General features: G+C 44.8%; 1 protein-coding gene across 6 annotated transcripts in view; it reads right to left on the bottom strand.

The window, feature by feature from the left end:
- Positions 1-6,177, bottom strand: part of CACNA1A (calcium voltage-gated channel subunit alpha1 A) — a 215,310-nt gene extending 209,133 nt beyond the window's left edge. For 2 of the 6 annotated variants that reach the window (XM_038567087.1, XM_038567088.1), the window contains exon 1: positions 5,732-6,177. In XM_038567087.1, the coding sequence (XP_038423015.1) occupies positions 5,732-6,024 (293 nt within the window). In that variant the 5' untranslated portion in view covers positions 6,025-6,177. The remainder of the gene's footprint in view (positions 1-5,731) is intronic. The other 4 variants (XM_038567089.1, XM_038567090.1, XM_038567092.1 and 1 more) reach the window with 3 other exon arrangements.
- Positions 6,178-26,381: the final 20,204 nt, after the last annotated feature.

The following is a 26,381-nucleotide window of genomic DNA, read 5'->3' as shown; positions in this document are numbered from 1 at the left end:
CACTCTCAAGGGTCCCCTGCTCCCCAACTTCTCAAGCACTGTAACCTCAGGGACCTTCTTTGGTCTTAGAACCTTATGCACGCATAACCTTCCTGTCCCCCCATCCCCTCAGTGCACCTAAAACCCTTTGAAAACCTAAAATGTTGGTATAAGGGCAAAGCAGATCTATATGATGAGCAAATGGGTGACGAGAGGCATTTTCACTCACTGGACAAACATTTTTGGGGTACTTTATGCCAGGTGTGGTAGGGTTGCAGTGGGGAACAGGATGACAGGCATGACTGTCACAGCCTCAGAGCTTGACTTTTTACTGTGAATGGCAGAACCAAGTTACCCCAAGCAAGAGAGCCCTCTTCCCCACACCTTCCTCGCTCTTTCCCATCTCTCTGACTAGAACTTCATGCTACCATTTCCAGCAATGTCTACACACACCCACAATCCTTTACCTAAACCCAAGAAGCCAGACATACTTTGGAGTTTAGAATTTGGGGCTTTTAAAGGGATAACGAGGATGGGAATGTAAAATAGGCACAGCCACTTTGAAAAAATGGTTTGGCGGTCTCTTATAAAGTTAAAGGTATACTTACCGTGCACCCCAGCAATCTGACTCCTGGGTATTTATTTACCCAGAAAGAGAAATGGAATGTACTTTCCCAATGTTCCCACTAAAAACCTGTCTACCAATGTTTATAGTGGCTCAAGTCACAATCGCCCAACCTGGACACATCCCAAATGTCTTTCAGTTGGAAAATGGGTGAACAGTCTGGTCCAGCCATCCCATGGAATACTACTCAGCACTACAAAGAAATGAACTACTCATACACACAACAACATGCATGGATCTCAAATGGCTGCAGAAAAGAAGCAAGGCTCCAAAAGCTACGTACAGTATGATTCTATTTATATGCCCTCCTGGAAAAGGCAACAACATAAGGATGGAGAACAGATCAGTGCTTGCAAGGGTCTTGGGGTAGTGCTGACTCAGAAAGAATTACAGGATATCCTGGGACGATGAAACTGTTCAGTCTTTTTCTTCTTTTCAAGGTTGTACTTTTAAGTAATCTCTCCACCCAACATGAGGCTTGAATCCACAACCCCAAGATCAAGTCGCACCCTCCACTGACTAAGCCAGCCAGGTGCCCTGAAACCATCCCATATCTTTATTTTGGTGGTAACTATACGACCGCATGTGTCTGTCAAAACTCACAGTACTGTACGTAAAAAGGGTGAATTTTGCTCTCAGTAATTTATACCTCAATAAACCTGATCTCAGAGAAAAAGAAGAAAAAGGTAACAGGATGCATCTATGATATGACCTGGTTACTCCCAGTGGAACCCACAGACCAACAGCACGGACAATCCCTAAAACCCTGCTGGAAAAGCAAAACCCCAGACCCCACCTTAAACCCCCTGGGCCAGAGTCACCATTTTAACAAGACAATCCTCACATACATGAAAATTTTGGAGACACTGTAAGGCATACATAACACTCCCAGTGGGGAGCTGGAGCAGCGCCCCATATCAAGCATATCAAATATCTCTGCATCAAAACACACCAAAATGCACGCCAAGTGGAATAAATTAAGATTGTATGTAAAGACTACAAACTCAGGTCAGTTCAAGTTAGGTTTTTACCCCTATATGGTCTGATCTTTTGGTTTTTCAGAGCATTTGGGGTTTGGGGATTATAGAGGAGGGATTGTACCTTTTGGGGGGGAAAATCTCAATGGAAAAGCTATGCTAATTTTTACTTCCCAGAACTTTGCTCTTCTGGAAGTACCGGCCATGCTGGTCTAGCAGAAGTTTCACTGGGGTCATACTGTCTTGCGTTCGATAGTATTATCTTCTAGCACTTTCTATTTTTCAGGATGAGCAGAGTCTGATAACATGCTCCAACTTCTCCCAGGGATCCCTCTGTTTCCCATACAGAACATCCCTCTTTAAAAAAAAAACTGGGGAATATCAATCGGCCAATGTCCATAGGTTACCTGATGTGATGGGACTCGGCTTCTCGTTGAGACTGCCGAAAACACGAGCGAAAAGCTGGAATCCTTCGTGCAATTCAGGAGACCCAGTGTGATAGCACACAGACCTGGGCCCATGGCTCTCGCAATGGCCCAAATTCTCACATTGTGCTCAGTGGGAGATCTGCTGGCATCAGCAGGACTGGGGGAAGATGACATTCACATTGGCGTTTGGTAGCACATCAGAAGGAGTGAGTGGCATTAAGTGGGGGCTCTGGTAAGGTTGACAGATGCGCCTCATTGAGCTGACAGATTTGAGTTCCTTAGAAGCCAGCACCAGAACTCATCACGGCCATCCTGAAATCAGACTTCCGATCAACAAAAACATGGAACCAAGGTGTGTGGTCAAGACAGCCTGCTGGCCAGCATGCTCCAAGAGAAAAAAAAAAAGGCAGCAATGTAAATCTGAACATCAAAGTCTTCCATTTGGGTTTTCTTGCTTAAGAAGAAAAAAGCTAAAATGAACGAGAATACCTAATTCTCACTGCCGGCTTCAAGCTTGGAGCCGCCGTGAGAGTAAGGTGCAAAAGGGTAAGGCATCGAAGTGGCAAAGTGCCCGAGGGCAAGGAGACCAGAAGGCTTCACCCTCCAGCTGCCTGCCATGCTGAAATTTGCATTTGGAAGTAGCACTCTTAGGTCCTATGAGCAGACAGCCAAGTTCACGGAACATGCGCTCACTCCTCCTCCACGAGACAGTGAAGAAGGTACATTCCATATTCAGCTGCGAACTTAGTGGATCCCGTTTCCAAATACATGCCCTGCTAGACATGCATCAAAGAATGGCAGGGGCAGCCCCATTCCTAGGTAGAGACCCAAGAGAAATGTAAAACAAACAAACAAAAAAAGTTCAACAAAAGACACATACAAGAATGTTCCTAACAATCCAATCTGCAGACTACCCAAATGGCCCTCACAAGTAATCGTGGTAGAGTCATGCCATAAAATGCCACACAGCAGCGAGAAGGAACAACCTACAACCACTTGCAGCAAACGGATGAATCTCACAGGCATAGTGTTGAGCAAAAGAAACCCAGCACAAAGGAACACAGCCTGTGACTCCATTTATAGGAAGTCCAAATGGAGGAAAATGAACCTGTGGGCTTAGAAATCTGGGTAGTAGTTAACTCGGTGGTGTGAGTGAGACGGAGGAGGTCTGAGGGAGGAGGGAAACTTCTGGGGAGCTGGTCACATCCTCTTTCTGGTCTGGTCCTGGCTGCAATGGTTGTGGTCACTTTGTGAACACATGTTAAGCTGGACTTGACTTGCATACTTTTGTATACACATATTGGACTTCGTTCTAAAAGTTCAAGATAAGTACTTAAAGAGATTTTTTTTTTAACGGCAGAAGTGTTTCAATACAGAAGCCAACACCTGCCTTCGTACCTTGGCTCATCGGCACTTCCAGAGTCTATCTCTTTGCACTGGCCCTGAGTTCCTTATCTGACACCCTCCCATCCCAGTTCTCTGTATCCTCTCATCTACCCGCACCCCGAGAAAGCTCAGACCTGGATTGCCCTGCTTGGTGACAGATTGGGAAGGATGAAGAGCTTTCCCTTCCACAGTGGGGCTGTGTAACGTGTTTGCTGCCTTGGGCCAAAAAGAGAATAAAAACTGTCTGCAGAGAACAAAATGGACAGACTCATCACAAAGCAAGAAAGCCAAAGAAAACCTAAAGTACCAACGGAACGCTCCCAGTTCACCTGCATCCCTCCCCAGAGGTTCTTCCTTCTGAGGGGTCGCAGGCAATCCCCTCCCTCTCCAACAGCCCTCTGATCTGCAGGATTCAATCTGGACCGGGTGAGCTGAGGACACAACATTAGGACTCCCACCTCCTTCTTTTCCTCTTAGAAGACTCCAAATCCAGGCTCCAGAAGGCGATCTAAAGCCATTTTCAACATGGAAACCTGTCAGCCCAGTGACTCCCTCCTGGACACCCCCCTAGAGTTATCAGAGCATGCACGCGTTGACACCCTGTCACCCTCCACCGGGGGCGGAGGGTGGGGAGGCAGGCAGAGTGATCACAGAGACCCCTGAGCATTTCAGCCAGTCTGCACGAGCTTGGAACTTTGGAAGTCAAAGACCGGGCTCCTGGTTCATGCACCAATCAAAATGACATCGTGCTCAGGGATGTGCCCTTCTAGAAAGACCCCTAAGAAGCTGAACCTCCTAATTTTCACGACCCTCAAAGTAGACTGTTCACACACTCCAAAACCTCAGAGCCCTCTTAGAATTTCAGCACCCAGAAGCCAAAAGCTTGCTCAATTTTGGGTTCCCCTAAAAATGAATCCACCAACCACAGAGCTCCTCAAATAAACAACCCAAGGACCACCTGGGGGGCAGCCCTGTTGAGTATATAACAGTGGAAACCAAACACAAAGGACTGGGGGCTCATCGTTGAGCCCCAGGGGCCCATCCAGCCCCATTCGCTTGTACACAGAGGGCAGCCACTTGGAAACAAGCCAAGGAGCAGCACATTTGGGCATGGCATAGTGGCCAGTCAGCCTGGGGAGGAGGGTACGTCCCCCCACTTGGAATCTGGGTCATGCTTAGATAACTGCTAGAAAGCCCGACTAATTACCCATCCTTGCCTGCCTACATCTCAACAGATGTTAAGCCCTCCTCAAGGTTTATTTCAAGCAGGCACAGATTTAAAGAAACACAGGGGGATCTGCATTTTGATAGCATCTCAGTAGAGGAAAATGTGGTCTTCACCTTCTTCCTCTGGATCTTTGATTAAAAAAAAAAAAAAAGGCATTTACCTGCCCGGAGGTGTCCACATGGAGGCTTGATTCTCCTGGTGTCCCCTCCCGGTTCCCTAGGGTGGGAGAAGCCGAATCCAACCCAAGGCCTGACACGGTACCCTAGGAAGGACCTGCCACCTCATTTCCTCTTGCCCTGTCTTTTTTATTGAAATAGTCCAACTGGGTCTTCCAGGTCAGGGCCTCAGATGGGGCAAATGGGATGTTTTCTACACTCCAAATGATGATGAGGGCCCTGATCGGTGGTTGAAGGAAATGGGACCAGCAGACATAGGGGAGAATTGCCCCCCAACCCACCATGGCCTTCCCCAGATGGGGGTCAGTGGCCCACCCTGGGATATTAGCTCCACCAGTGCTGGTCCCTCCTGGTGAAGGCCACATGTTCTTCCACTGGCTCCTGGGCCTGGAAACCCTAAGCACCCTGCCCTAAGTGAGCAGCCTTCTCTTCGGGAGGAGGCAGGGGTGAAGAAGCCAGTGAGTGGGGTTCGGGCTCCAGCTTTGGAGGCTCCCGTGGATTCCAGAGAGGGCTACCTAAGGAAACCCAGCCGAAGCTTCGCCCCACGGCTCTCCAGCCCTGGCCAGAGAGCCCAGGCCCCGGGCCGGCTCCGTGCTCATGTGGGAAAACTCTGACCCATCCAGAACTGGCTCTGAAGCTCCCACCCAGGCCCCTGTCACGACCCCAGGGCCCAGCCCTCATCCTGAAATCGGTCCTTAGGAGGAATCCACTCCCCAGGCTCCCCCACCCCAAGCCTCCACGATAGCTCAACCCAGCTCGGGGTGGAGAGATTCTCCACACTCCTCCCCGGTGCCCCCTCTCCCAGCCCCTGGAAGACCCCCCCACCTCCCATCAACCCCCGGGTCTCTCTCCCAGCCTGGAAGAGGGGAAGCGGAGGGAGGAGGGGGAGGCGCAGCTGCCGGGGTTCGCTGCCGGGCTCGGGCAAAGGATATGGCCATTCGGTGATCTTTTTGGCGTATTTTCTCACCACGTTGTCCTCGCTGAAGAGGAATAGAGACCGGTTGACCGTGAGGCAGTTCTGTCGGACGGGTATGGGGTTGTAGAGGGCCATGGTCCGCGCTCTCTGCGCCATTGACTGCTTGTACATCCTTTGCGCCCCGGGCTGCCCGCCCTGCCGGCTGCCCCCGGCTCCTCGCCCGCCTCCGGCGCCCACGACCACCCCGGCGGCTGCCCCGGAGCCTCCTCCCCCGTAGCGGGCCGGCATCTCGTCTCCGAAGCGGGCCATTCTGCAAAGAGCAAAGGGCTCCGGGTTACGCTGCGGCGAACGATGCGGAAGACGCCGCCGCCGCCGCCGCTGCCGCTGCCGATGCTGCCGGGGCTGTGAAGACGGCGGCTGGAGCTGCGACTGCGGAGACGCTCCACGGCCCAGCCCATCGGGCGGCGGCGGCTCGGCGCCTCGGGTCGGGGGCTCACAAGGCGGCTGCCCGGCCCCAGCCGGGGATAGCGGCTCGGGACATCTTCCTGGCTGACCCCGGAGAAGGAGGGGCGGAGGAGGGTGCGGGGGCGGGGCGCGGGGGCCGGGGAGGGGGAGGGGAGAGGGAAGCGAGGCAAAAAATAACCGAGGAAGGAATCCAGGCAATCCCCAGTCCACCCACTCCGGAAAAAAAAAAAAAAAAAAAAAAAAAAAAAGACAGTTAAAAAAAAAAAAAAAAACAACGCACACCCCCTTTAAGACGCGAACGGTTTGCAAAGGACGCCCCCCCGGGACGCAGTGGAAGCTTCAAATTCCTCCGAGGTCCGGGTCAGGCTGGCATCTTGCAAAAGGAGTGCGCTCGGCCCATTAGAATAAAATTTTTATTGAAAAAATAAAAATTAGAAAACCAGGTCTTTGCGGGGGGGGAGGGGAGGGCAGCCCCAAAAAATTAAAAAAAAAATCCCCCTTTCTCTTTTGCTTGAGTTCCTAGACCTTAAAAATGCTGAAAGATCTGTAGCCAAAAAAAAAAAAAAAAGAAAAGAAAAGAAAGAAATGAAATGAAAAGAAAGAATATTAACGGGCAAGGAAAGAAGGGGAGGGGAGGGAAACGCTCCGGAGGGCTCTTAAGGAGTCTTGAAGCCGCAGGGTCCGGGTGATTTTTTTTTTTTTTTCTTCCTGAATCACCAGCGGCTGCCTCTTCTGCTCACGAAGGAGTGTGAGTGTGCGTGTGCGCGCAGCCTTTTGCTCAACCGTGCCTCATCTTGGGGTTAAATTGCAGCAATGAAATCCTGAAAATTCCCAACAGGGGAAAAATAGAGAGAGGGAGAGAGAGGTATGCGCCGTTCGCTTAGCCACTCAGTAGCTGCTCCCGGATGCTGCAATGCCTAGCGTTCCCCCCACCCCCCCAATGCTGCCTCCTCCTCCTCCTCCTCCTCCTCCTCCTCCTCCTCCTCCTCCTCCTCTAGGTTTTGCTAAAATAAGACCGGTGTGGAGGGGTGGGGGAAGAGGAAGGGAGAGGGAATATGGGCTCAAAGGTCTAAACCACTGGCCAGCGAAGCTCCAAAGAGGAGCGATTGATGAGTTTAACGGGAGAAAGACCCACCCAGACTGTCGACACATGATGGCCCGCGACCAATCGCGGAGGCGCGAGGGGACCCGGCTCAGCGGAGTTTGTGGGGGAGAAGAGGGGAGAGCCGGATGGTCGGGAGGCTGGGGGGGAAGTTGGGACGACAGATGCCTCCTCCCCTGGGAGGAAACCTTGCTTTCCAACGGGTTCCATTTCGGTTGCAGACAACCGGACCCTCTCGGCATCTTGCAAGGAAAACGTTGGGAGGAAAAAACTTAATGATAAAAATTTAAAAAAGAAGGGGATTTGTATCCAGAGGTGCAATTAGTCAGTCCCTAAACGAATCTGGTCCGTTTAGGAAGAGACAAATTTTGGAGAACGACTTGGGGGCACTTGTGTCAAAGTTTCAAGTCACAGAGGCCCCGCAAGCTGGAATAAAAGGCTCAGCTCCTCTTTGAAAAAACTCCAGAGGTGGCAAATCTTTAACTGTCAGCAGCAGATAACTAAACCAGGTCCTAGTCGGCTGGATAGGGCTGCTGGGCGGTATATTCGGCATGGTGTTCACTTCCCTCCAGAACCACTGCAGTTTATTTCCCATTCCTCTTTCTATATTGTGAAGTTGAATAAACACACAGAAAAATGCCTAAAGCATAAATGTACAGTTGAAGACAATTGCTGGGAAACAGTTGTTAGTGAAACTAACACTCAGGTCCAGGGTGGCAAATGGGACATTACCTGCTTCCCAGAAACACACCCATCTTCCCCCAGCAATAATCACTATTCTGACTTTATAGTATTAATAACCTCGCGTTTCTTTATACTTTCGCTACCTCATTGTGCATTCCTACACAATACAGCTCTACTTGGCATCTTTTTATATTCTTATAAAAATGGAATCATACAGTATATATCCTGTGATGTCTGGCTTCTCTGGTCCAACATCATGTCTTTTAAGAGTCATCTGTTGTCACGTGTAACTGTGATTGATTCACTTTCACTGCTACATAGTATTCCATTGAAAGAGTATGCCACAATTTGTTTATCCATTATCCCCTTGATGGGACATTTGGATTGTTTCCACTTGGGGCTTTAAACATTCCTGCCTCAAATACTCTGTAAGCATGCATTTCTGTAGGAATGGCCCTAGGAATGCAATTTTTGGGTTCCAGGGTATTCCTATCTTCAGGTTTATGAGATGGCACCAAATTGTCTTCCAAAGTTGATGTACCAAGAAACCACTGAGTTTTTAGAAAGCCATGTATAGACTTGGAAGGCGGGGGTGAGGGTAGGATGAAGATGGCAAATTTTTTTTTTAAACCTTAGCTAGTTGAATCTGAGTTGATCTCCCCCCTTCCAACAGAATTTGAGTTCTTTGGAACATTCTAGAAAAGATACATCTTTATATAAATTCCCCATTCTGTGCCTATGAGTCAGCCTTTACAGGTTGCTTACAGCACTTTCAAGATTTCTTAACTTGTCAGGGTATGGACAAAATGATTAAACCAAGAGCAACTAGAGTTGCAAGGAGATGGGGCATATAGGATTCTTGACAAATATTAATGATTTTTGTACTTGTTGTTTCATATCTCAAAGGTGATAGCCAATGTAAAACAAGTAATCCCACATGTGTAGATGCAAATAACCAGACATGTAAGAAAATTGTGTCATGCAAGGCAAACTTATAATAACTTGTTTTTATGGATTTGCCTGAGAAGACAGTTGAGTTACATAGCATACATGTTACCTATACATGCTTCTTTCCCCCCCACCCCCACCCCCATACAGGTTTCTAAAGACCCCAGAGTTTTTCAGGAAAGGTGATCTCTCATTGATAAAGCCCTCATCAGGGTAAAGGTTCTATGAAGTCTTCACAGAAGCCCCATTTTACAGATGAAAGCACTGAAGCTGAGAGAGGTTTAAAAACTTGCCCAAGTTACTGACATTAATCTGAAACTACGTCTGACTTGTACTCTGTTAGGCGGAGTGTAATCTGGTAAAACCACTTTGGAAAACTGACCATTTCTACCAATACTGATCATCTGAATATCCCATGGTCCAGCATTGGCGCTCTTGGGTATATACCCAGGAGGAATGAGGACATATGTCCACTGGAAGACACACCCTAGAACATGAGTAGCAGCACATTCATACTAGCTAAAAACTGGGGACTTCTCAAATGTCTATCAACAACAAAATGGATAAATGCGCTGTGGAACATTCATACATGTAGCAGCAAGAATGGATGGATCCCCAGCTACACACTAATGCATGGGCCAATCTCACAATCATAATGCTGAGCCAAAAAAAGCCAGACATAGGACAGCCTGGGCAGCTCAGCGATTTAGCACTGCCTTTGGCCCAGGGCGTGATCCTGGGGTCCTGGGATCGAGTCCTATATCGGGCTCCCTGCATGGAGTCTGCTTCTCCCTCTGCCTGTGTCTCTGCCTCTCCTTCTCTCTCTGTGTCTCTCATGAATAAATGGGTAAAAGCTTTAAAAAAAAAGTGAAACACATAGTAGAACATAGTGTATAATTCCTATTATATATTGTTCATACATGGGTAAACAAAAAGATATCTGCACCCCTATGTTCATTGCAGGATTATTTACAATAGCCAAGATATGGAAGCAACCAAGTGTCCGTTAATAGATGAATGGATAAAGAAGAGGTAATATATGTATATATATTTATACACACAGTGTACACACACACACATACACACACACAATGGAATTATACATCAATGACTTATGCAGCTTTCTGTGTGCACTATACTTCAAAAGAAAATGTTCATAATGCTTCCGAATGTAGATCCCGAGTGGCACTGAATGTAGATCCCAAGTGGCACCACTTGTCATGGAGACCTGTAATTCTCATTGTGTACTTTGACTCTAAAGTCCCTATAACAAACATTGGTCTTTTTTTTTCTTTTCTTTCTCTTTTTTTACTAGAAGACAAAGAACAGTCCTCCAGAATGCTCTAACGCATGCCTCAACAGCAGACAAGCTGGCTGCATATCAGAACCACCTGCAAAGTGTTATAAAATCCAGACTCCTGGGCCCTTCCTTCTACTCAGATTCTCATTCAGCAAGTCCTTGGGGGTATAGCCAGGTTTAGCAATCACTACTCCAGAAGGGGCAAACTTACTATCCCTATCTTGGCATTCTCTAGAATTATCTTTTTCCACCAGAAATGCCAATTTTTGGCATTTCTGGTGGAAAAATTCTTGTTGTTCAGGGCTGTCCTGTGCTCAGGGCTGGGCTGTTTAATAGGCCTGGCACATGCCCACTAAGTGTCAGTGGTACCCCCAATCTTGTGACAAGCAAAGATATCCACACATGTCTGAGTATACCTCTTCATCCCCCCAAATCTTCCCAAGTCCTCCAACCCCCTCAATTGCTCAATCACCCTTTTCTGGAAAGAACTCAACTCAGGCACCCTACAGTATGACAGGGCTCCAAATACATTATCCTTATAGATTCCCTTCACAGAGAACAAAAAATTTCACTTAGCCGAAGGAATACATCTCTAATGGAATGGAGACTTACTATCTACATCTCTAACAGACTAGAAGCTTACTATTACTAGAAAATGGGGATAGGTGGGCAAGAAATCTTCATAGGCCCCTCAAATAACTGCAGTAGATAGTACCTTGCTCCTCATTAATCCAAATTACTGATGTTGACCAGGTTGTATGATATAGAATCTCATTAGCATCATAGACAGAAGCAGTTTAACAGCAGGCCGCTAGAAATCAGTCTCAGCCATTGGTTCTAATCTTTAACACATCTGCCAGCTGGAGGTTTAATTTATCAATCAGCAGCAGCATTACCATACTGGCTTTGAGAATGTTATTCAATTGAACAGGGCTAGCATCTCTGAAATAAGTGCCCCAAATAAATAACCGCAAATCGCATTCATTTGGCTGCTAAAACAATTACCAGCTAATCCAGTCATGTTGAGTTGCAAAAATGGATCAGCCAAAAGACATTTGGTCTCTGCCTTCTGGTCTGGATACCAGTTGGGGAATGAGTACCAAGATCTTTGGGAGATAGTGGGTATAAATGACAAAAAACAAATCTTATAATCCAGACATTTGTGGGTCACGATGTAAGCAGTAAGAGTGAATCCAGAGATGGAATGGGGCTGTCACTCCAGACATAACATTACAGAGCAGTACATGCCTTACAAATTTCCAAAAATAAGTGAGGCAGAGCCTAACTCTGGGTGAAGACCTGAGTTCAAATCCTAGCTATAGCACTTCCTAGCTGTGTGTTTTTGGAAAAGCTTCTTAGCCTCTCTGAACTACAGCTTCCTCATATGTAAAAAGGAGACAAAGCTCCTTACTCTACAGGTTGCTGTAAGGATTAATTAAGATCAAGCAGCTAACCACTTAGCACAGTGACTGGAACACAGTAAGCTGTCAAGAAATGATAAATGGATTTTTTGGAATCGCCGCCAGTCTGGAAATATATCCCATGTTCATGGATAGGAAGACTCAATATAATCAAGATGCCAGATCTTCCCAACATGATCTATAAATCCCATGCAATCCCAATCAAAATTGTAGCAAGACATGCTCAGCGGGGATTCTGTTTAAGGATTCTCTCTCTCTCCCTCTCCCTCAGCCCCTCCCCTTCTCCATTCTCTCTCTTTCTCTCTCTCTCTCAAATAAATAAAATATTTTTTAAAAAATTGCAGCAAGTTACTTGTATATATTGACAAACTGATTCTAAAGTTTATCCAAAAAAATAAATAAATAAAAATAAAGTTTATCCAGAGAGGCAAAAGAATAACCAACATGAACAATGTTGAGAGAGAAGAACAGAGTTGGAAAACTGACACTACCCAACTTCAAGACTTTACTATAAAGTCGTGATAATCAAGACAGAATAATATTGGAAAAAGAATAGACAAATAGATCAATGGAACAGAAGAGAGCTCGGAAATAGACCAACACAAATATAGTCAACTGATCTTTGACAAAGGAGAAAAGGAAATACAATGGGGAAAACCTATCTTTTTGACAAATAGTGCTAGAACAACTGGACCACAAAATGAAAAGAAATCTAAACACAGATTTTAACACTCTTCATATAAATTAAAAGGGATCATAGACTAAATATGAAATGCAAAACTGTAAAACTCCTGAAAGATGACATAGGAGAAAAGCTAGATGACCTTGAAATGAATTTAAAAGCTGAACCTCATTAAAATTAAAACCCTCTGCTCTGCAAAAGACATTGTCGAGAGAATAAAAGACAAGCTACAGATGGAGAGAAAATATTTGCAAAGATATGTCTGATAAAGGACTATTATCTAAAATATACAAAGAATTCTGGGGCACCTGGGTGGTTCAGCTGGTTAAGCAACTGCCTTCAGCTCAGGTCATGATCCTGGGGTCCTGGGATCAAGCCCCACATCAGCCTCCCTGCTCATCAGGGAGCCTGCTTCTTCCTCTCCCTCTTCCTGCCATTCCCCCTGCTTGTGTTCTCTTTCTCTCTCTGTCAAATAAATAAATAAAATCATTTAAATAATAAAATATACAAAGAATTCTTTTTTTAACCTATTTATTTTTTTAAACACATCTGGCTTGGGATCCCTGCGTTGCGCAGTGGTTTAGCGCCTGCCTTTGGCCCAGGGCGCGATCCTGGAGACCTGGAATCGAATCCCACGTGGGGCTCCCGGTGCATGGAACCTGCTTCTCCCTCTGCCTATGTCTCTGCCTCTCTCTCTCTCTCTGTGTGACTATCATAAATAAATAAGAAATTAAAAAAAAAACACTTCTGGCTTTTTTTATTTTATTATTTTTTTAAATATATTTATTTATTTATTCATAGAGACACACACAGGGGTGGGGGGGAGGGCAGAGACACAGGCAGAGGGAGAAGCAGGCTCCATGCAGGGAACCTGTGGGACTCGATCCCAGGTCCCCAGGATCACACCTCCGGCTGCAGGCGGCGCTAAACCGCTGGGCCACCGGGGCTGCCCTATACAAAGAATTCTTAAAACTCAACAAAGAAAATGCAAACCTGATTTTTAAATGAGCCAAAGACCTTAACAGACACCTTAACAAAGATAAACAGGTGGCAAACAAGCATATGAAAAAGATCCCCCACATCATATGTCATCAGGTAAATGCAAATTAAAATAGGAGATACCTCCACACACCTATTAGAGTGACCCATATCCGGTTCACTGATGACACCAAATGCTGGCGAGAATGTGGAGCAACAGGACTCTCATTTACTGCTGGTCAGAATTCAAAATGGTACAGCACTATGGAGGACAGCTTAGAGATTTCTTCCAAAACTCAACTTACTCTTTCCTTAGGACCCAGAAATGACACTCATTGGTATTTACCCAAGGGAGGTGAAGACTTCTATCCATACAAAATCCTGCACATGGATGCCTATAAGCAGCTTTATGCCTAATTGTCAACACTTGGAAGTAACCAAGGTGTCCTTCAGTAGGTAAATGGAGAGACTGTGGGACATTCAGACAACGGAATATTATTCAGTGCTAAAAAGAAATGAGCTCTTGAGAAATGAGAAGACATGGGGGAATCTTAAATGTTTACTATTAAGTTCAAGAAGCCAATCTGAAAAAGCTGCACATGGCATGATTTCACTCATATAACATTCTGGAAGAGGCAAAACTACAGAGACAGTAAAAAATTACTGGTCACCAAGGTTAGGGGAGAAATCACTGTACCTTCCTCTCCATTTTGCTGTGAATCTAAAACTGCTCCAAAAAAAAAAATAATAATAATAATAAAGTCTTTTTTTAAAAAAATCACTGTAAGTCAACCTTCCACACCTGGAATCTGAGTCTGTGAATGACCCAAACTGGTTCAATATTGGGTTATTTTTATTTTTTTAAACAGATTTTTTATTCTGGAAGCATTTCATATCATCTAAAAGCTTGAAAAAATAGAACAAGAGAGTTACCATATGCCCTTCATCCAGCTTCCCCTCATGGTAACATCTTATATAACTCAGGTACATGTGTTAAAACTAAGAAACCAACACCAATACAATGTTATTAACTAAACCCTACATTTTACTAAGATTTCACTGCATTTTCCACTAATAACCTTTCCTGTTTGGAGATCCCATCCAGGATGCCGCATACTATCGAGTTATCTGGTCTCCTTATTGTCCTTTCTTTGTAATGGTTTCTTTCCTTGTTTCTCACAATCTTAGTAGTTTGTAGGAATATCCAGTCAGGTATTTTGTAGAACGTCCCTTGATTAGGGTTTGTCTGCTATTTGCTCATGATAAGACTGGGAGACTCACGGAAGTCAGATCTGCCTACTGTCTGTATGGCTTTGGACTCAGGAGAGAAATTGCAACAGGGACACATATTTGGGGATTGCCATGGGTTGAGTGGTAGCCCCTAAAGATATGTCCACATCCTGATTTCCAAAGCCTGAAAATGTGATCTTATTTGAAATTGTATCTCCACAGATACAATCAAGTTAAAGGATTTTGAGATGAGCTTATCCTGGATTTTCCAGATGGGCCCTAAATCCAGTGACAAGTGTCCTTATAAGAGACAAGAGAAAGAGAAGACACAGACACAGAGGAGATGGCACATGGAGACAGAGGCAGAGATTGGCATGAAGCCTCCATAAACTGAGGAATCCCAAGGATTGCCAGAAATACCAGAAACTGAGAGGCAAGGAACAGATTCTCCCCAGAGCTTGTGGAGGGTGTGTGGCCCTGCTAACTCCCAAATGGTGAGAGAAAAACTTTCTGTTGCTGTAAGATACCTAGCTTGTAGTAAATACGGTGGCTCCAGCAAACTAGGACAGGGATCATCAGAATATACACAGTATGAATGCCTTGGAAGGGGGTGGAATAATTCTGGACAATTGACCCAGAGAGGGTTGAGGCCTTGGGAAGGATTCCTGAGAAGGCCTGACATTTAAAGGCAGAGCAGAGAAACAGAAGCCTCTAGTGGGGGCTGAGCAGGCACCATCAAGGAGGTAGGAGGAAAATGTGGTGGCTGATGCCACAGAAGCCCCAGGGATGGGGAGTCCAGTGTCAAATGCTACCAAACAAAAAGCCAGATAAGGACTGAAAAACATCACCCTGGTTCTGCTACACATATGATAATGGCATTAAGGTCATGGTTTTTCAAACAAGCCAGTCCTTTTTTATGATAAAATATGCCTCCCATAAAAATTACCACCTTAACCATTTTTAAGCGCACAGGTCACTGGCATTGGATACATTCACCTTGTGATGCTACTATTACCACCATCCATCTCCAGAACTCTCCCAGCATCTCAAACAGAAATTCATCCCTACTGAACACGATCCTCCCCCTCCCCTTCCCCCCAGCCCCTGGCACCTGCCATTCTAGTTTCTTTCCATGGAGTTGGGACCTCATATAAAGTGGGATCATATAGTATGTGTCCTTCCATGACTTGCTAATTTCACTTTGCCTCATGTCCTTGAAGTTTGTCCATGTTATGATACATGCCAGAATTTCCTTCCTTTTTAATATGAATAATATCCCATTGTATGATTGCACTATTTCTGCTTATCTCTTCACTTGTCAGTGGACACCTGGGCCACCTTCTATCCTTTGGTTATTGTGAACAATTGTCCTATGAACATGGGTATAAGAATCCCTTTGATTCCCTGTTTTCAACTCTTTGGGGGTATATTCCCAATTCCAAAGTGGGATGCTGGAACATATGGAAATTTTATGTTTGATATTTCAAGAATCACCATACTATTTTCCACAGCGACTGGAGAACCCTTTGCTTTTTAGAAGTACATATTAAAATATTTACAGATGAGATCGTGTGATGCCTGAGGTTTGCTTTAACATAACCCAGGGTTATGTTAATTTGCTTTAACATTAAAGGTTTGCTTTAATTTGCAAAGTAAGGTGATATTAAAAGTTTAGATACAGTATCATAAGATGAGCCAGGAGTTGATAATAATTAAAGACAGATAGTAAGAATATGATGGGGTATCACTCTAGTCTCTCTTCTTTTCTATAAGTTTGAACTTTTCCAAAAGGAAAAATACTCTTTTCTTATCAACACCTTGAAGTGTTCTTGATTCACTTTGTGAGGGGAACCTCACACTTAATTATGGAAACAAAAGTACTCAAGCTTACTATATTCTCAGGCAATTGCAAATTATATTCAGCATCTAACCCCCCTGTTAGGAAGTCAGGAGCTTGATTAAATGCTTACTTATATATTCATGTGCATCCCAAGACGTTAGCAAAGGGAAATTTAATCAAATGAACCACATCTGCTTAGGGAAACCCTGTCTTGGTTTTTCTGGATTGAGAACTGAGCTAGGTCCCCTAAACTTGAGAAACAGTAAGTTCTGCCACAACTGGAAATAAAGTCACAGATGACAGAGCCAACATTGTCACTTCATCTGCAATACTCAAGAAAAATGGTCAACGCCATTTGTTGCATCTTTATCCATGCGGCAAATATTTAGCACCTATTCTGTGTCAGGCCGTATCCCAGGCATCAAGGATACATACAGTCATGAAGAGAACAAATATGAAACTCATGTTTTTGGGCAGAGAAACCAGGAAAAAAAATGAGTGAACTTGGGCAGATCTAGCAAATGTTGGATAGAGATCATTTTTACAAGAAAAATGGAGCACCTAGGGGCAGTCAGACAGAAGAAGAGGTGAGTAATTTTGGAAAGAGTGCTCTGAGAAGGTGGCATTTAAGCTGAGACCCTTGGAAAGAAAGGAACAGAAGTGAAGACATTGGGGGAGGATGGCTCAGTCAGTGAAACTTGCGAATCTTGATCTCAGGGTTGTAAGTTCAAGCCCCGCCTTGGATGTGCAGCCTACTTAAAAATAAACAAATAAATAGATAAAATTAAAATGCTCCCATAAAGTCACAGCATGTCCCTTAAAATGTTTTGAGTTCTAGGACCTCAAAGTCCTGCCTATCCTGTTCACTGCCCCAGGCCTTGCAACCAAGAGAAGTCAAAATAGGACCCCATTGCCTCAAAAAGTGAACAGGGCAAGTGGCGGAGGAGTGCGGAATGTGAGCTATCTTTATAAGAGAGAGACAGAAGACGTGAAAACTTAAAAACATTTGCTGGGATTTTTTAAGAAGAAGCAAAGGATAGACCGGAGACCAAATACAAACAATGTCACAATTGGAAGAGAATGGGAATGGAGCCGGGGACAAAGATGGGAGAAATCCGGTCCTGACATCTGGTTAGAATCTCAGCAGCATTACTTCCCTGGGAAAGGTGGACTTACCCCTTTTATTTTCTTCTGTTTTGACCAATGACTGAAAAAGAGAGCAGGAAACATGCACATAACAACAACAAGAGAATGTGGTAAGAGTTAAGCTTGGCGACAACATGAATGGGGACACACACGTGTCTACAGGGTTACACGTAAATATATGCATACATCTGTGATGTCCTTCCATAGCTGTTCTGCCTTTTCTGTCACTGAGATGACAACAGCTAAATAATCTCACGTCCCATATGGCGCCCCGACTGTCACAAAGTTAACATGCTTAAAGTTAAGGAGGGCTTGTGATGAAAAAGAAGAGCTTTGGAATTATGAGAAGGTGGTGTGTCATGGGTGTGCCCGGCACGTCCAGCTTGGACCTGACCACTTTGGTGCACGCAGGTCTGCGTGCCATCTTGCTGCCATCCCCCAGGGGTGAGGGTGGGAGTGCGTGCAATGAGGGCTTTTCCTGGCCACCACAGTGTCCATGCATCAGGCTGTGATGCTAGGAAATAAATGCTCCTGGGAGCGTCCTTCAACCCGTATTGCTGGTAATTGGTGGATAAATGCCCCAGCTCCCTTGGCCCTAGTTGGTGGATAAATAAATACCCCAGCTCCCTTGGCCCTAGTTGGTGGATAAATAAATACCCCAGCTCCCTTGGCCCTAGTTGGTGGATAAATAAATACCCCAGCCTCCTTGGCTCTAGTTGGTGGATAAATACCCCAGCCCCCTTGGTCCTAGTTGGTGGATAAATACCCCAGCCCCCTTTGCCCTTTGGTGGATAAATACCCCAGCTCTCTTGGCCCTAGGGTGCAGTAGCTCTGAGGAATGTGCTTTCTACTGCCCACTAGAGGTCCCCACTGGTAATTGAGTACTAATTGCTCCCAGCAACTTGCCTGATGGCACATCCATTGCTGGTTCTTCCCTTCTCTACTCCTCTGCAAGTGTGTCCTGGGATTTCCCCCCAAAGCAGTTGAATCTCTGCTTCTGCTTCGGGGGTGGGGGGGACTCAAACTAAGACAATGGAGTTGGATAGATTCTGTTACCTCTTTCAAAAATGTTGGACCAAAGGAAGCTTCCTCCTCCCTCCCTTCCTTCCTCTTTCCTTCCTCCTACCCTTTCTTCTTTCTTTCCTTTCTCTCTTTCTCCTTATTACCTCTTCTCCTCTCTCTCTCTGTCTCTCTCTGTCTCTCTCCCTTCTTTCCTTCTACAAAAAATATTTAAGGGGCTTGTAGGATAAAAGTTGAATGTAAGTTAGGAACCCCCAATATACATGTTGCCCTGGCTCCATTGTATAATAGAAAAATCCCAGAACTGGAGCACCTGGGTGGCTCAGTCAGATGTTTACATCTGACTCTTGGTTTTGGCTCAGGTCACGATCTCGAGCTTGTGAGACTGAGCCCCACACTGGGCTCCCACTCAGCACAGGGTTGGCTTGAGATTCTCTCCCACTCCCTCTGTTCCTCCCCCCAGCTCCTGCTTGTGCTCTCTCACTCTTTAAAATAAATAAAGAAAAATCTTAAAAAAGAAAAAGAAAATCCCAGAACTACTTGTCAAAAGACTTGGACTTGTTCTCTCTACAGTGTAGCCACAAGCCTCACATGGCCACTAGAGCACTTGAAATGTGACTGATCCAAATCGAGATGCAAGTATAAGAATACACACCAGAGGGGTGCCTGGGTGGCTCAGTGGTTGAGTGTCTGCCTTTGGCTCAGGTCGTGATCCTGGGGTCCTGAGATCAAGTCCTGCATTAGGCATCCCTGTGGGAAGACTACTTCTGCCTCTGCCTATGTCTCTGCCTCTCTCTGTGTGTTTCTCATGAGTAAATAAATTTAAAAAAAAATTTTTAAATATACAATAGATTTCAAAGATTTAGTGCAAGAAACAAAATTCAAAATATCTCATCAATAATGTTTATATTCCACACAAGTGGAAATGATGACATTCTCAATGTGTTGGGTTAAATAAAATGTATTATTAAAACTAACTTTACTTGTCTGTTTTTACCTCTTCTAATGTGGCTACTTGAACACTTAAAGTTACACATGTGATTGCTATTGCGTTTCTGTTGAATAACGTTGGGCTGGGCAACCATCCAGCTCTGCAAGGTCTTCACTGCCATGGAGATGGTTTCCTCACTCAGGAGCGACACAGCAACAACAATAATCCCCTTCCCCCATACATTAGGATGAACTATCATTTCTCTCCCTGAGCTTTAGTTTCTTTTTCTGCAAAATGGGGATGAGAGCAGGATGCACCCTGGGGAATCATGGAAGGGATAAATGATGCTTGGTATGGGCTGCACCAGGCACAGGGGAATAATATACAAGTGTTGGCTCCCTTGATGATATTTCCTACATGTCGGGTGAAATTGCATTTCATGTCCAAAGGAGGCATCCCGTGCTCCAAAAATAAGGAAGACAAACCCAGGGAAGGACTCATCAGAGATGTAGACAAATAAAGGTAACAGAGAAGAGATCCCAACAACACTCTTCTGAAGAGAATAAGAGTTCCACCCAAGAATTACTTGCAGAGAGAAAACACAAATGCATTTAGGTTCAGGCTGCTCCAACACATGTGGTCCCACAGAGAGACCATCCGGGTTGACTTAACAGAACATTAAACTTCTCTTCTATGTCTTTTTTATTCCTTCCCCCAGCATTGTCTGTGTCTTTTGTTGCGGAAAATGCTTTCCATCCTGTGCTGACAGAAATCATTTCACTCTCCTACCTGAGATGCTTGCTCAAGAATGTGTCTCAAAGTGTCATGAGCTCCCAAGTCAAGAAGAAACTCGAGTCACCCTAAGAAGGAGATTTGGTTGGGCTCACCAATGATATGTGGTTGAGCTGTGTGGCTTTGGGCAAGTTGCTCAACCTCTCTGGCTTTGGTGGGTTCGTTTGTAAAACAGGGAAATTACACTTCATTGGTAGTTGTGAGAATTAAATGAGATAATCCACACAGCATGTCAGACAGACTCAGAGCCTGGGTCTCAGTGCTGCTAACTCTCCCTGCCTCCCACCTGGACCCATAAAGAGGTTCCTGTCTCCCACATAAGCCTCTTCTTTAAACTTTTTATAATTTGTTTTAAAATGTTTTTCAAAAGTAAAGTAGTTTCCATGTTTAATGAAAATATTTTAAGCCACTGTCCCATGACTACCCCAATACAAACAATAGGGGGGCATTCTGTTGTATTTCTGTCTGCTGTTCACTCCCCAACCCATCCTGCCCTGTGTTTTTATTTTACGAGGTAATTATAGTGTAAAGATGCTTTATATACAATAGTTCTTCATCATCTGAGTATTCGTGATACGGTTCATTATCCAGATATCCACACAGTTATGAGCTTAGGGAAGCAAAAGTCATCCTAACATAAACGTTTTCACTAATGAACCAATAACTTCACAATTAGCCATTCCAGACTAGCACAAGTATCACTTCGGAGCCCATCAGATCAACGTGATTGCCAATGTTTGTCTCAGATTATTGATGGTTGCTTGAAATTCAATGAGATAATCTGAAATGATGTGAATCAATTGTAACATGGAAATTGGAAATCTTTGCAAAAGCCAGCAGGATTTCATGAAGTTGATGCAAGTGATGTGGGAGAGCCACTTGTAGTGAAGAGGGTGCCATTACCAAATGAGGAAACTGTGAAGCCAGTTAACAGCCGCAAGGCAGAAAACAAGCAGATGCCAGGGAGGAAGGCTTCAAACAAAAACGAACTAATGAGTAAATGATTTTAAAGGCCCTCTGGGGAAACTGAGGAATAACTTGCATCAGTGTGCAAAAGTGATTCCCTGCACAATCACATCACAAAAGTCAAGGATGAGATGAAAAATGGTCCATTGTTTGGCCCCACAATTTCAACAAGAAATGAGGCATATGCAAAAATGTTGCAAAAAAGTGTTGACTGTTGACTCATTCTTCGATAATTCAAAGAATGAGACTGGGGACACCTGGGTGGCTCAGTCGGTTAAGCACCCCAGTCTCAATTTCAGTTCAGGTCATGATCTCGGGGTCCTAGGATAAAGCCCCACATTGGGCTCCACATTCAGCACGGTCTGTTGGAGATTCTCTCTCCCTTTCCCTCTGCCACTCCCTCCTCTCTAAAATAAATAAAGAAATCTTTTTTAAAAAATAAAGAATGAGCATATATTTGCAATCATTAGTCACATTTTATTCAACATGATTAAAAGACAAACTTAGGTTTATGAAGTTTAGATTCATTTTACAGGACAAAGTCCCATCTGGATTCTGAGTTTCAATGGGGTCATTCTGAGCAGCTCTTCCTAGTACTAAGTATTCTGGAATGGAGAAGGTTTCCTCTACCACCTTCTCACTGGGCATCATATCCTAACCATCCTTTTAAGGGCTACATTTACTATTTATTTCCCTTTTGCAAACTTTTAATAATGTTTCCAATTAGATGCTTTTAAAAGTAACAGGGCAATGAGTAACATTGTGTCTTGGTGTCTTAAAGGCACAGATATTTCCTCTTGTCTGGCATGTGGAATTACTGGGTAGGAGGTAGAATTGCTGCATTTGTAAGATCCTTCATACATATTTCTAAGTGTCTTTCCAGAGTGGCCAAATATGCTCTGCCTCATTTATTGAATATATTTGTCGGATACCTACTATGTGCCAGGAGCTGTTCTAGGCACCCAGGAAAAAGCCCAGAACCATATGGTCTCAAATCCCTGCCCTCACTGAGCTGACATTCTAACTGGAGAAAATGGCCAATAAACAAATAATTACTTATCATGGCAGATGTGGTGTAGAAGCATGAAATCAAGCATAGGGACCAAAGTGGGGTGGGTTACAGACAGGATGATCAAGGAAGCCTCCTTGGTCAGGTAACATTCAACTTGAAGGAAGTAAAGAAAGGAGCCATCAAAAACCTGTGGAAGAGCATTCCAGAGGGAACAGCAAGTGTAAAGGTCCTGAGGCAGGAACATGCTCCTTATGAACAAATAAGTAGGTGAGGGTAGAACATGCAGAGCCTTACGGATTGCGGTGAGGACTTCAGCTTTTATTCTGAGTAAGTTGGAGACCATGAATGGTGCTGAGAAGAGGAGCTGACTCAAGTGTTCAGTCTCTCCCTGGCCGCCTGAGCAGAGCAAGAGGAAAAGCAAAGCTGGAAGACCAGAGAAGAGGCAATTGCACTGGTCCAGATGAGACACAATGGAAGCCATGACCAGGTGGGTACCTGGAGAGTTATTTTTGCATATATTTTAAAGCCAAAGCAGACAGGTGTTGCTTATGGGTTGGACATGGGGTGGCAGCCAAGGACAGGAGTCAAGGATGCCTTGGGGATTTTGGCACGAGCAGCCTAAGGACAGAGCTGCCATCAGCTGAGATGGAGGAGACCGAGGGAGGGGTAGTGTGGGAAAGGATAGCGATCCACATTACCACGTCCCTCTTGAATTACAGAATCACCCCACAGCAGCATTCATAAAGAATGAAAATGCAAACATCTATTAATAATTATTTGCAAATGCTGCACATTAGGTAGTTTAGATAAACCCTGCTCTCTGGGAATTTTGCCAGAAAAATCCCGAACTAAGCTTCTACAGCTATCAAAGCCAATAAAATGCCATCAGGGAGAATATGGAGAAAGGCGAAGTCTCTGCCTCGTGTGAGAATCTATTTAATCTAACATTATCATTCCTTCATCTACCCTTCTATAAGCCCGGGGATCATCTGAACATAAAGATAAACATAAGGAAGCTGAAGAAGGATCGGAGGCAAGAAAACAAAGTAATTGCGGGAATAGGGCAATTTGGCAATTTCAGGACAGATTGGCTGAGGACTCCTCAGTCTACCAGAAGATTAAATGTAACTCCCTCCCCCACCCCCGAGTGGCAGCACCTCTCTTTCCCCTCTTTGCCCCCTACCCTCTGCCAACACTGGATTAGAGTCCTCATCGCTACTTCCATGCTTGTTCATGGAATGGCCCGCCATACTGTAGCTTGTTTATTTATTCATTTAACAACTAATTATTAAGCGTCTGCTATGTTCCAGACACTGCAACAGACACCTGAGACAGAGTGTTTCAGAGACAGCCGGTTGCCCACCCACTATCCACTCGTGCCTTCTTCTCTAGCTTTCAGAACATTTCCTGAGCTTCTCTGCAGGGAGGTATGTCCATGTGAACAATGCTAGCCAGCGAAACCAGAAGGGCACTGGTCTCAACTGACCTTTGTCCTTTGACCTTCTTCTTGCCTGAAATGCAGATGTGATGTCTGGGGCTGCAGCAGCCATTTTGAGGCTGATCATGAGAAAGAAAGAAAAAAAAAAAAGTCCTTGGGCCACTGCAGCATTTTATTTTAGATACAGCCAAATAAAATTCTTGACTGCTACATACAAATGGTCTGAACAAGCTGTCTTTACCTGTTTCTTCAAAAAACACAAGACCCCTCAAGTACAGAAACCAGTTTTATGGGATTCCTGGGTAGCTCAGCAGTTGAGTGTCTGCCTTTAGCTGAAGGTGTGATCCCAAGGTCCCGGGATCGAATCCTACCTCAGCCTTCCTGCACAGAGCCTGCTTCTCCCTCTGCCTATGTCTCTACCTATCTCTGTGTATGTCTCTTATGAATAAATAAATCCTTAAAAAAAAACAGTTTTATTTAGCTTTGTAAGCCTTTGAGAAATGTCAGATGAATTAACGAATGAACAAGGTAGCTCTACTTTCATAACCGAAAACCAGTGGGCCATATTTGGGACAACAAAATGCATAGTGGGGCCCCTCTGAGACACCCCCACCACCACCACCACCACAAGTTTCCACAATGAACTCCTACAGCCTTGGAAAATCTTATCTGTGAAATGGGAATAATCATAGTGTCTATCAGGGGCTTTTTGTGAGGACCAGATTGGTCACCACAGCCAAAAAATCCGAAATGGTATCTGGCCTATTCTAAGAGCTATTTACACATATTGTCATTACTATCATGCCCTGACTTCCCATTCCCCACACCGCTGCTGTTCTACATTACTGGACCTTGCTGGTTTCCTTCAGAGAACTCTTCACAACTATTTGTTGTGAATTTTTTTATTTTATGAGCTTGTTTATTTTATGAGCATCTCCTCCTAAGAAAGTGGTTCTCGGGCAGCCCCGGTGGCTCAGTGGTTTAGTGCCACCTTTGGTCCAGGGTGTGATCCTGGAGACCTGGGGTCGAGTCCCATGTCGGGCTCCCTGCATGGAGCCTGCTCCTCCCTCTGTCTGTGTCTCAGCCTCTCTCTGTCTCTCTCTCTCTCTCTCTCATGAATAAATAAATAAAATCTTTTTAAAAAAAGTGGTTCTCCATTTGCCCACCCACTCCCCTGCCAGATTCATTCTCTGCCCTTCTCTCTCTGAGTAAAACCCAGTTCCCAGGCTCCCTGGATTCCCGCTGTTCCCTGCCAATGGGAGGCACCCCCAGGAACTCAGAGCAGGGAGGAGAAGGGCAGGGGATGCCCATTCCCTCTCTGCTTTGGTGTCACCTCCTTGGTAAGTGGCACTGTCCATCCACCACCACCAAGATGGCTCCTGCCAGGCAGCCCCCTCCCCCACAGCTCCAGCTCTCTCTGGCTCTGGCGCTGCCATGGCTTCAACTCAAGGGTGGTGAAGGCTCTCTGCTTTTGCTAGTTCCTGAGTGTCCCCATCTCTTGGGGGCTCCCTTACCTCTGTCCATACTTCTTCAAGCAAGTCTCTCCATAAAACCTCTTCATTTGAACTATGGGAGGGGGGAGGTATCAGATTTCTGTCTCTTCTTTGGACCTTGAGAGACACCTCCCACCTGGTGGTAAACTCCACCGAACACACAACTGCTATACTCACCAGTGCCCTGGACCCAGCACACAGCCTAGTGTAGAGAAGATATTTAACAAAAATATTTGTAGAATAACTAATGTCAGCTCACATTAAAAAAAAATCAGAATTCTAAAATAATAAGGTGCTATTATTTTTTATCCATTAAATTAACAAAAATAGTTTAAAACATAATACTCGTTATAGGTTACTGTGCATTCCAATGGGTAGACTCAGGTGTTGCTGGTAAATGTGTAAATTGGTACAAACCTTTGGAGAAGTCTTTTGGCCATATGTATCAGAAACCACTAACATATAGGTCCTACTCTTTTTGACCCAGTAAAACTACTCCTGGCATTCTATACAAAGGCAATTATCCAAAAGGAGGGAAAAGGTATATGAAGATTTTATTGTAGCATTTTTGTATAATGTCTCAATATGTCCAACAATAGAGAAATTAAGTAGGTTCTAAATTTTTTTTTTTTTTTTTTATTTATTTATGATAGGCACGCAGTGAGAGAGAGAGAGAGGCAGAGACACAGGCAGAGAGAGAGGCAGGCTCCATGCACCTGGAGCCCGACGTGGGATTCGATCCCGGGTCTCCAGGATCGCGCCCTGGGCCAAAGGCAGGCGCCAAACCGCTGCGCCACCCAGGGATCCATTAAGTAGGTTCTAAAGAAAGAAATTCTTATATGGCCAGTAGAATGATAGTATGAAAATGTGGTACAGAATCCGATCTATTTTATTAAAAGTTCCTTCACTGGTTGGATCATTCAGGAGAATCAAATACTATAGGCTGAGTATATATCAGTGAATAAGACTAACAGTGAATAAGACTCCCTGCCCTCAGGAAGCTGACATTCCAAAAAGAAGAAAAACACAAACAGGATAAATAAGTAAAATTTATAGCATGTCAGACGGTGGCAATTGCCCAGGACAAAGATAAGACAGCCAACTCATTATAGGAAGCCCAAAATGGGCACAATTAGGGGATCCCTGGGTGGCTCAGCAGTTTAGCGCCTGCCTTTTGCCCAGGGGATGATCTTGGAGTCCCAGGATCAAATCCCACAT

The sequence above is a fragment of the Canis lupus genome, chromosome 20 (genome assembly GCF_011100685.1).
Source record: "Canis lupus familiaris isolate Mischka breed German Shepherd chromosome 20, alternate assembly UU_Cfam_GSD_1.0, whole genome shotgun sequence".
Taxonomy (NCBI): Eukaryota; Metazoa; Chordata; class Mammalia; order Carnivora; family Canidae; genus Canis; species Canis lupus.
Note: the sequence above shows the minus strand (reverse complement) of the source record. Positions and strands in the feature narration are given on the sequence as shown.